The sequence below is a fragment of the Trichosurus vulpecula genome, chromosome 7, assembly GCF_011100635.1.
Source record: "Trichosurus vulpecula isolate mTriVul1 chromosome 7, mTriVul1.pri, whole genome shotgun sequence".
NCBI lineage: Eukaryota > Metazoa > Chordata > Mammalia > Diprotodontia > Phalangeridae > Trichosurus > Trichosurus vulpecula.
In genome coordinates this window covers 33590946-33602656 of record NC_050579.1, presented here as the reverse complement: position 1 = coordinate 33602656, position 11711 = coordinate 33590946, and the positions used below count along the sequence as shown (strand labels likewise).

General features: G+C 44.9%; 1 protein-coding gene across 1 annotated transcript in view; it reads left to right on the top strand.

Moving 5' to 3' along the window:
- The first annotated feature begins 2678 nt into the window (after window positions 1-2678).
- NXN (nucleoredoxin) overlaps window positions 2679-11711 on the top strand; it is a 159634-nt gene continuing 150601 nt past the window's right edge. The window contains exon 1 of the mRNA XM_036766160.1: window positions 2679-3101. Within this exon, the coding sequence (XP_036622055.1) occupies window positions 2709-3101 (393 nt within the window). The 5' untranslated portion in view covers window positions 2679-2708. The remainder of the gene's footprint in view (window positions 3102-11711) is intronic.

The following is an 11711-nucleotide window of genomic DNA, read 5'->3' as shown; positions in this document are numbered from 1 at the left end:
TGAACATCCCAAGTGATTAAATTAAAAACCCAACATTTCCTCTATGTGTGCATATACACACATACATACATCTCTATGTGTAATTAGGCAATAATAGTTAATATTGTTACTATAGTGGCCAACATATTGATCAATACCCCTTCCAAAAACTAACATAGAAACCCATTTGTGCTGTGTATTTGAGCAGTATTTCTCCTATTAGAGGCAATTAGAGGCAACCTTCTATCCAAACATTTTCAGATGCAGAATGAGCAGTAGTGCTAGGGGACAAAGTAAGGAGATATAACTTGTATATCTTGCTCTTCTCCTCTTGGCTTTCCCTTCAACCTTTCCCTGGGTTGTGTGGTAACATTTTACTGAACTGAAACTCCATGTACTGCCTTGCTCTACACTAAAAAAAATTGAGAATCTTAGCCCTGAATTTTCATTTCTGTGCCAGAAACTTGTGGTTGTGTTTTGAGGCTTAAATTAGCTCCTGTAAAGCATTTTAAGATTGTTGGTGGAAAGCCACTATAGAAAATCAAAATATTCTGCTTGGCACAAGTTAGTATCTTGTTTTTGTATTGGGCTTTGGGACATAGACGTTTGTTTGGGGCTCTGTCCACTAGATGGCGGTAGAGTCCAATAAACGACTTTTACAGACGTTCTACTTCTGGGCTCCCTCCATTTAAGACGCTATGGTTGGGGGTACCACGGGATTTTGCAGCAGTGATATTGGATCAAGGCTTAATCCAGATACTCTTGCCCCAGAGTAGTGGGAAGAGCACTGGATTTGGAGTCAGAGGTCCTGGGTTCAAATGTATGCTCTTATTTACCACTTCTGCAGTACTGGGTAAGTCATTCTGACACTCTGGGGCTCTTGGTTTCCTCCTCCGAAAAATGAGGGGTTTGGAACAGATGATCTTGAAGGTTTCTTCTCGATTTAAACCCTAGGATTATCTGAGTCTTTTGTCTAATGGTCTAGTAATTCTGAATCACAGAGACTATAGAAATCATCATCATCATTCCCATGCCCATCTTGTTAGTAGTAGTGCCATTTGATATCATTTAGGATTTTAGGTGTTCATCAAAGATGATGTGGTATCTGAGCATAAGATGTCCACTTTTTCTTGACCCTCTTCCCTGGTCGAAGCACACCACTCACCTGCTCTGAAATTGTTGGCCTGCCATGCAAAGGGTGAATCCATTCAGTTAACCCAAGTATTTATTGAGTATTTGGGTGAAGGACATAAAGTATGGCAGGGTTCCTGTCTCCAAGGAATTCATAATCTAGCTGGCAAACAAAGGTTTAGGCATCTGACAGCATTAGAACCAGAACAGATGCAACAGTGCCTGTTGTATGATAATGATCAAAAGCACAATCGGAGTTAAAGGAGAGAGAAACCCCCGTGTCACAGAATCCCTGTGTTAGGCTTCATGGAGAACAGGATGGTCAAGTGAAAGGGCTTAATTTGGAGTTAGAGGACCAGCATTTGAATCTGGGCTTCACCACCCATGTTTAAGGTTGCTGGTGAAGTCACCGCACCTCTCTGGGCCTGAAGGAGCCCAGCTAGATGACCCCCGATGTTTCTTCCACTTCTAGTACCTAACGACTTTTGATCTGGTTGAAATTAGAACTTGGCTGTGAAGGATCTGCCTGACATGGAGAGAAGGATATAGGGGTTGGCGGGGGGCAAGGGAATGAGGCTGGCGAAGGGTAGGAAGTAAGGTGAGTTTTTGTGGGGTTGGAGAGTCTGAATGAGAGATGAGAAAGAGACTTTGATGGAGAACAAAATTTGGGGAATGAAGAGGAAATTAGGTGGAGAGAGGAAAAGGCTGATGGGATCGGACTGGGGCCTGGGACCTGGGAGCCGGGAGCTGCACCTAGCCTGGGGCTGTGTGACCATGAACAAGCCAGCCTGTCCTCAGTTTCCTCACCTGTGAAATGAGTAAGTTGGATTAGATGACCTCTAGGTCTCTTCCAGCTCCAAATCTAGAACCCTATGAGTGTTGCAGAGGACAGGGTTACCAGAGAGAATGTGGGTTTGAATCCCATCTCTGCCACCTAATACTGGCAGACATTTATATAGCTATGTGCCTGGCACCATGCTGAGCACTTTAGAATTATTCCTCGTGTTATTCTCACAGCGATCCTGTGACCCTGAAGGTGCTGTTATTATTCTTATTTTACAGACGAGGAAACTGAGGCAAGTACAGGCTAATTGACAAAGCTGGTAAGTGTTCTTCATGACTCCACGTCCCACTTACACCTTTGCGATCTGGGTCTCAGACTGGGTCTCAGGTGGTTGGCCTAGACGGCCTCCAGGGGCCCTTTCAGCTTTAGATCTAGGATCCTAGAGGTCCTTAGACTCCCAAACCAAGGGGGCATTTGTCCAGCAGTTCCATCTCCGCGCACGCTGCCCTCTTGGGGCTGCCACTTTTGTGTCACGCTGCGCCCTGGCCGCAGATCGCACCTTCCTGACCTTGGGGCTAGGCAGCCCCCTGGACAGCGGGCGCCGCCGTGGCACCACGGAGCCCCCTGGCGGCCCTGGCGGGGTAGTCGGGCGGCGGCGGCGGCGGCGGCGGCGTGGGGGCGGGGAGGGGGCGGGCGGACGGCGCCGCTCTCCCAGTCCGCATTTGCCGCCTGCGCGCCCGGCTGCCCGCTGTTCTGTGTGTCGGAGCCTCGGGACGCGGCCAGGCAGGCAGCCGGAGCTCGCGCTCGCTCCAGGATGTCGGGCTTCCTGGTGGAGCTGCTCGGCGAGAAGCTGGTGGCCGGCGGCGGCGAGGAGGTGGACGTGCACTCGCTGGGCGCCCGCGGGATCTCCCTGCTCGGGCTCTACTTCGGCTGCAGCCTGAGCGCCCCCTGCGCGCAGCTCAGCGCCAGCCTGGCCGCCTTCTACGGCCGCCTGCGGGGGGACGCGCCGGGCCCGGGGCCGGGGAGCGGGGGCGCGGGCGCCGCAGCCCCCGCCGGGGCCGCCGCCGCGGAGTCGGAGCCGGAGCCGGAGCCGCGCCGCCGCCTCGAGATCGTGTTCGTGTCCTCGGACCAGGACCAGCAGCAGTGGCAGGAGTTCGTGCGGGACATGCCGTGGCTGGCGCTGCCCTACAAGGAGAAGCACCGGAAGGTGAGCCCCCGGCCCCGCCGGCTGGCCGGCCGGGCACGTCTGGGAGCGCGCAGCCCCTCAGCCCGGCCGGCCTTTCCCTCGCCTCCTGCCCCCTGCCATGACCCTTCTTCTCTTTTCCTCTCGTCCCTCGCCTCCGGTCGGTCCCCGCCGCACCGCCCGCTTCGCCTGGGGCTGAGTCCGGGACTCCCGGGGCTCCTCGAGAACCAGGCGGCAAAAAGTTTGACATCCGCGCCCCGCCCCCGGCTCCGTGTTCGTGTTGATTTCCCAAAGTGGGTCTGGCTTGGCCGAGAATGGCGAAAACCCCCTCCTAGCGCCCTTGATTTGTGGCTCGAGGTGAGGTGGCGTCCGGGGAGGATTCTCCTGGGTTCGCCTTGCTCCCTTTCTCTGCCTTTTCTACTCCCACCATATTTACAGCATTGCATTAGGTCTGACTGCTTTGAGATTGCAATCTATGGAGTGGCCCAACATGCCTTCTTCCCCCTTCCACAAGATATCCGTGACGAGAAGAATCTTCTTCGGCTCCATTGGGGAAATCAGTTTTTTCCACTCTAAAGGACTGAGCCCAGGCCAGCCAGATGTTGCTGGAGGGGCCCCTTCCTTTCCCTCAGCCTATTGACTTCTAGTTGATATATAGTCTGTTGTGGGGGAGGGGGATTGGCCCCCTACCCATAATGCCAGGACTAGGAGGCTTCCTCCTTTCCCTCACTGGAAGGAGCGTCCAGGACTAGCATCATTGATGTAGGTGCCGTGGTGATTGGTGCCGTGATGCCCCTGCCGTATAAAGGGATCTATGACAAAAGGTTAGCAAGAGATTTTGAGAAAAGGCACCCTACACCGCTGGGAAGCCCTCCTTTATTTAATCCCTTCCTCTCCTCCCCGTGCCCTGAGCAGCATCAAATGAATGAGGGGCCTTTTTCCCGTGTGGGATGCCCACCCGAAGAAGCCCTCCAGCCCTTAGTAGCGTGGTGGCTCTCCCCCAGGAAAGCTTCTCTAGCATGGTTTTGACCAGCGGATGTGCCTGCACCTAGGGTCAATTCTAAGTAGGTATAAGATTTTCCATTTTAGATTCAGGTCCTGAGCTGGCAGTTGAAGATTGAGATTCTCTAGAAATGAGAAAATAGGTGGCATTGACACTTTACCACCTTTGTTGAATTTCCCTGGAGATGGGAAAAGGCCAGAGGGTGGGTCATTTTCTGGATGGATAGGGTGCTTGGTGAATAAAATGAAGTTTGGGGCCAGAAAAATATAGTCAGTTGTGAATCATTGAACACTGACCTTTTCTTCTAAGAAACTCAGTTTATGAGGTGGGCAGGAGAGCACATAGGAGAAGTATTTGGGGTCATTTAGGGAGTGGGGTGGTACCAGACATATGTCTTACATAGGAGTAATTTGCTTAAAAATTTGATTAGATTGAGGGAGCAAAGGAAAAGTCTTATTTAGGAAGTGGTTTTAAATGTTTGGAACAAATCTTTGTTCCATTAGAGTGAGTGAGGTACCAATCTGAGCTTGGAAATATGTAACAAAATTTAATAAGTACATTTTGTAAATTTGACATTGGGAAGGCATCTCACCACTTTAACATCTTCATTTGCCAGGCATTGAGGTAGATATTGGAGATATACCCATGAAAACTGATGCCACCCTTCATCACTGTGCACTAGCTGAATAAATTATTTTTTTAAATACATTTTTGTTGATGCCTTTTGTTTTTACCTCACCTATATTTCCAATTGTATCCTCCCACCCCCAAATCAAATGGAGGAAAAAAATTGGTTAGCCAAACTCCCCATTATAAGTCTCACTCAATACAGTGTTCCACATCTGTAGCCTCCCACCTCCCCAAAGAGTGGGGGAGGTGACATAGAATGGATCTTCTTCGGGGTCAAGCTTGGCCATTAATGCACAACATTCGGTTTGGATTGTTGTGTTCTTTCCACTTATATTGTGGTCAGTGTATATTATTTTCCTCGTTCCGCTTACTTTACATTGCCTTGGCTCGTATAGGTTCTTCTGTACTTCTCCATATTCTTCATTTCTTTCAGCACAGCAATTAAATAAGGGAAATTTGGGGATTTAAGCTACATTCTGGATTGTTTTACACACTTCTTGCACATTTGTATGACACTTTTCAGTTGAACCAAGCATTTTATTCACAACAGCCAAGTGAGGCCAGTAGCATGTAAGCCTTGTTCTGCTGGCTGTCCAGATTCAACTTGCCTGGGCTTACACAACCCAGAAGCTTCCAAGATAGTACTGGACTCTGAGAAGATCCAGGTGCCCTGACCCCAGACCCGTTGTTCTTTCTACTGTCACACGTTAGTCATTACTATGTGCAAATTACAAGCAAGCACAACTAATGAAAAGTACTGGGATATTTGTGTTGGTTATTGGTTGTTTTTAATAATTCTGTAAAGGGGAAAAAGTCAGGTTTATAAAGTTGTTTACCAAAAGGATATCTAATGTTTCTGTGGCCAATTCTAGTGTTGCCTAGCATTTCAAAAAAAAAAAAATCAGTGTTCTCATTGGTTAGTTAATAAGATTTGCTGGCGTTTGCAACCCTGTACTACAGTGCCAAAATACTCTTAAAGAAAAACCTTTAAAAGATTAATACCTGTTGCTGGGTATTTTTCACTGATAAAGAATGGAACTGAGATATGGAGGAAAGTTACGTACTTAGAAAATAAATATTATATGCTCATATGGACCTGGGCTCATTTGCTTTGAGCACAAATTCATTCAACAGACATTTCTAGGAAATGCTTACTTGAATGACTAAAAGACCATGGTGTTAAGGATGCCAGTAGTTGAAGTTCTTTCTGTATGGACCAGTTAACTTGGTACGGAGCAAAGTTCTGTGACCACAGACTGCACCCTTTATTCATAGCAGAGTGAGAGATTCTGCATGACTCACTCAATGCAACTCATCCCTGCTATGGAAACAACTCATGAGGCTTTGGTTACTCTCCTAACTGTATTTCACTATCATGGATTGAGAATGCTGGGATCAGCAGTCATTTATTAAGCACCCATTCTGTGCCAAGCTATGTGTAGGGCACTGGAGCTACAAATACCAAAAACGGTCCAACATTATATTCTGTTGGAGAAACACCACATGCATGAGCCATCTGTAGGTGTATCTATATATTGCACATACATTCATACAAAATAAACAGAAGTGAATTTCTCTGCGGGTGGGGAGCTCTGAAAAGGCCTCATTATCTAGGAGATGAGTTTTGTGGGAAGCTAAGGCTTATAAGAGGCAGAAGTGAAGAGAGAATGCATTCGAGGGATTGGGGGGGTGGTGACCTGGGCCAAGGCATGGTCAGAAGGCCCATCATGAGTGAAAGACAGAAGTAGGCCTCTAGTGCACGAAGGGAAGTCCTGTGTAGTAGGGCCGGAAATGCAAGCTATTTGGGCTGGAATCAGGCAGCTCGGGCACATTCCAAAGCATCTAACAGTTCCAGGTTCCCTCCAGGGCCTAGGCATCTAGTCTGCTCTCAGACCTGAAGACTCGTCCCAGAAGTCAGATGGGCTTTCTGTTGCCAAAAATAGAGATAGCAACAGGGAGCCATGAGTGCTTTTTGCACTGAGGAGTGACACAGTCAGACATGTGCGTTAGGAACATCACTTTGGCAGCTGGGGGAGAATAGATTAGAGAAAGGGGAGGGAGGGAGAGAGGCAGGGAGTCCAGTTAGGCTATTGTAGCAGTCTGGGGAGACACCAAGTGCCTGCAGTATGGCTGTGTGAGGGGAGAGGGAGAGCCCACAGAGTCAAGAAGACCGAATGTTTGGCTGGATATGTTGGGTGAAGGCAGTGCCATTGCCAAGGAATGACTCTGATGTGGTAAAGCTGGGTGCCTAGAAGGTTTGTAGGGCCCTGGGCGGACAAAGCAAAGTTAGGAAGAGAAACAGGTTTGGGTCTTTGTAAGTGACCAAGAACCCTTTTCAAGGGCTCCTCCCCTCCTTTTCTCCTTCCCCCTGCCCCTTTCTTAAATGTAAAACAGGAAGCCTCTGTCTCTTCACTGAAAGTGACAGTTCAGAAGAAGCATGATTCCGCTGCTTGTGGTCCATTACATCAGGAGAAGCTGCAGTTCTGATGGCAGTAATTTCAGGCATTTGAGCACCTTCCATTTACAGGGCAGCACCAATGAATTCAAAGTCCCTCCTCCTGAGAAGTTTATATTCAATTGGGGGATATGACATGTACATAGTAAAATAAATACAAGGTCTTTCGAGGAGGGAGAAGGCAGGTGCCATTGGAAGGAAAGACTCAGGAACAGGGAGCACCTGAGCTGATCTTTGAAGGAAGATGAGTGAATACATTCTAGGAATGAGTGTCAGCTTGTGGGAATGCCTGGAGATGGGAGATGGAATATTCCTCAGACTATTCCTTCTTACTGTTGGTACAGAGAGGTTTCCGATGACACTGTAGCCTGGTGCATTTTTCTGAAACTGAAAGTATTAGAGGTCTGAGTGACGTGACATATAATATAATTAACATTAATATAAATGATATAGTAGTGAAGGAACACCCAGAAGCCCTATCCGGTACCATAAATAGGTGGTCTGCTAGCACTGCCTTGGTTGTGACACTGCACCTTTTCTTCCTGGACTGTGTCTGTACTTTTTCACTGATTGTAAAAGTAGCATTTCACACCAAAAAGCAAACGAATGTTCCAGAATACTAATTTTTTCTAAGTTTCCATTAATATAGCATCAGGAAAGTAATAACTAATGTTCCTTAAAGCCCTTCACATCCTTCTTCCCAGTGGAATAACAGAGGATTATGGTTCTAATTATTTACTGGTTGGCATCTCTCTAGAGAAAATTGAAAAATTATGTAGGGAAAAGAAAATGCCATGTGGTATTTCTTTTTTTTCTATTCATTTCCCTTTCCTATAGAAAGCAGCTTCAGCATTGAGCCTTATATGCACCCCATAAGTGCTGTGAGAAAATAGTACCTAAAAAGATTACAGGGTCTTAGCTGCCCCCAAGAACGTTCAACCTGTTCATGCTTGTTTTAGTAGGGGCTATAAAAGTAATTTATGCTTGAGGTTTTATTTGTTTTTTAACATACACTGATGTTATGGAGCTGAGTGGAAATTTGAATCAAGAAATAATAGTACCTTATGGGTTAAGTTTACCAGCACAATTATGTCATGGTATCGAATTTGTCTGAAAGCAGCCCTTTCGAACAGACAACATTTCTTGGATTAATAAGGAGGTTTTTGGTAATTTTTCTTTCTTGTATGTTCCCAGATAAATAGAAGATAACGTATTTACTTTGGAAAGCTGATATACATATGGACTTTGGGGTATTTCATGTATTCATCTAGCTCAGGAATAGTTGAGGAGTGTCTTTCATCCCACCCTATGGCAAGGAAAGGAATAACTGATGCTCCATCTGAGAGTCATGGGGCTAAGCTTTGATGGTCATTGGATGCTTAGAATTGGGCTTCAGGAATTCCCCTTTTGGGTTAAAGGGACTGATCTCCCTTCTTCAGGTGAGTGCCTTCCTCTTTAGAAGTGTGTTTAGTTCTTGCCCAGCTTTAGAACAGCCAGTCCTCACAAGATAAACTGGAGGGGATCACCTCTAGTCTGTAGCTGACTTCGTGATGTCTAGCCTGTTTGTAAATCATCGCTGGTCTGAGTGGTATGCCCATGGAAGACTGGATCATTCCTATGGCTACCCTACAAGGCTTTTTAAAAAATTGTTTGGTTTTATTTATCTGTTTTTATCTGAAATGACCCTGGAGGTCCCAGAAAAAGACTAGATGCTTAGGTCTTTGGAGCGTGGAAGATCTGCCTAGGACTTGTCCTAAATAACTGTTTACATATAGTATATAAAACCTTTAAAGAGTTCTTTTAAGTTTCCCCTTCCCTGAAATACACATGACCCATATGAAAAGGTGAAATTTTCTATCCCCCCAGTAAAAAATGTTTTTGGGCCTCTTCTTTATTTTCTCTCTTTCCTCCCTCTTCTTCTCCCTCCAAAGATACTCTTCCAAATGTGAATTTGAATCTGCCAATTGAGTTAGTTGAAGACTATGTGAGGAAAATTATTGACCTGTCCATACCTTTGATCTGAGCATCTCTCAGAGATTAATCAAAGAAAGTTTCCATATATCCTAAAGTATTCATAGCAGTACTTTTTGTGGCAACAACAAAACAAAACTGGAAACAAATAGTGGGGAATGGCCAAACAAATCGTGTTACCTGAGTGTAATGGAATATTATTGCATATTAAGAAATGATGACTGAATAATTCAGATGAAGGACTCAGAACCAGGAGAATGATGCACACAATCATTTAGATAACACTAAAAACAACAAAAGTCAGATCGAATGAAAGGACCAATGTTGGTTCCAGACGACTGATGTTGGAATATGTTTCCTTCTCCTCAGAGGTTGTCTGTGGCTATGGAATATTATGACTCTCATTCCTTCCCGGTCAATGTGTTGCACAATTAAAAAAATTGTTATTCTAACTGACAAATGTGAACAAACATGAACATTTCTATACACAGAAGAGCAGAAAAAGAACCTTATGTATGAACCCATAAATCTCCTTATGTATAGCTTGTTTTATATCTTTTTGTTTTTTAAAGTATATACTAAATTCAGCATATTAGCTCCAAAAACTATCCTGTTTCTCCCCTCCATTTCTGTGCACTTTAAAAGATGCTTCATTAACACACTTTTTGGGGGCATTGTGATTAATAGGATCCTTCTCTCTCCTAATTTTCCCTCTCCCCCCACCCAAAAAAAGGAAAATGATCCTCCCTTTATAACAAGTTAACTTACTAATGGAAACAGATGTATATATTGGTCATGTTGGAAAATTTCTGTCTCATTCTATATTTTTAGTCTATTACCTCTTTGTCAGGAGGTGGGGAGCAGGCTTTATCAGGTGGTTACATTGATTAAAGTTAAGTTTATCTTTACTATGCTATGGCCATCACATAAATTGTTCCCCTGGTTCTGCTCACTTCATTCTGTGTCAGTTCATACACATCTTCCCATATGTCTCCGAAACTGTTCCTTTTAGTCATTTTTATGGCACAGTTACATCATACACCATAATTTATTCAGCTACCCCTCACTGGGAAGCTTTTCAAAACTATTCTATGTTTTATTTTTAATAAGAGAGGGTAATGCAAAGGAATGGATAGGCAAGTGATTATGGTATACAAATTGCATCAGTAAAACATTTTAAAAATACAATGAGGCCTTGTAAGGATAATTGAGACAAAAGTATATAGGAAAAGCATTATAGTCACTCTTAATATATACTGTGGTGGGAAGAGTAAGGCTTTAGAGAACATAAATGCTCACTTCAGAGAGAATGAAAAATAGCATGGGATAAAAGGCCGCGATAATTAGGGTGTTTAGCCCTTTTCCTAGAAAGCCTAGGTTGGAGATGGGTGTCATGGGAGGCTGGGTTTTTCAGTCTATGCCCAGTCTAGTTTTAAAAGATGGAAGCAAAGGGTCTTTCTTCCTTCAGGAGCTGACCCCTTTCAGATATTCGCCTCAGATTTTTTCATTTCTGCTTACTAGTTGTTTAATCACACCCACATACCTTGGAGATAAATCATAGTGGTTGGTTACCACAACTTGAGGCTTTGGAATTTATCAAATTACACAATCACAAAGCCCTTTGGAAGGTGCTGGTGAACCCCCCTCTTTCCCCCCAAAACAAATAGCCAATACCATGAGAAATTTCTAGATGTATTATTCATTCAGTAGGCATTTGAGGGCCTTGCTCTGTGCACATCATTGAAACCTCCCCCACTCCCCCACGATGGGGCATGGCAGGGGGGAGGGGGGCTACAAAAGAAGTGGTGCTCCTCAGGAGCTTAGACTCTTATTAGAGATTAAGACCTGCACAAATGAAACAGCTCAGAGAACCAGTGATCAGAGGAGACCTCAGTTTCTAAGCCCCAGGATATCATTAATAACAACAGATCTTTCTCCTTTTTTTATCTTCTAGTCTGTCCACAGGCTGTTTAGGCCCCTAAAGTCAAAACATGATGACCTGCCTAGAAGAAATGGTTTTGAGTTTAATTTCAGGTTGCAAGATTTGCAAAGCACTGTATACACACTTTAAATCTCACAACCACTCTGCCATTAGGTAGATACCTAGAGATATTATCATCACATATTACAAATGAGGAATTAGATTCCTAGAAGCTACTTGACTTGGTGCATGGTTCTCTATCTAGGAAGTGGGCAGAGGGATTCCAACTAAGATCTCTACTGACTCTGAGTAGCATGTGCCTTCCTCTATACAGCTGCCTTTCCTAATAATCTAGTGGTTGCTAAGATGATTAAATGTTATTCTGCTTACACTAGTCAGTTAGATTTGGTCAGTTTGGTAGATTACAGGGTTGTGTTTTCTCCATATTGGAAACGTGATGCAGCACCGTGAATTAGCAAACATCTGTAACGGAGGAAAATCCTTTTCTTTTGCTTGAGTAGGGTGGCTGTGGATTTCTGTATGAAAGGTTTGCTCAGATATCAAGCCATTTTGGGTTCAATGCACATCCTCCGATAGGCTGCTTAAGTCTGGTTTGGGCTCACATATCCACAGCTGCTTGCTGCTATTGATTTA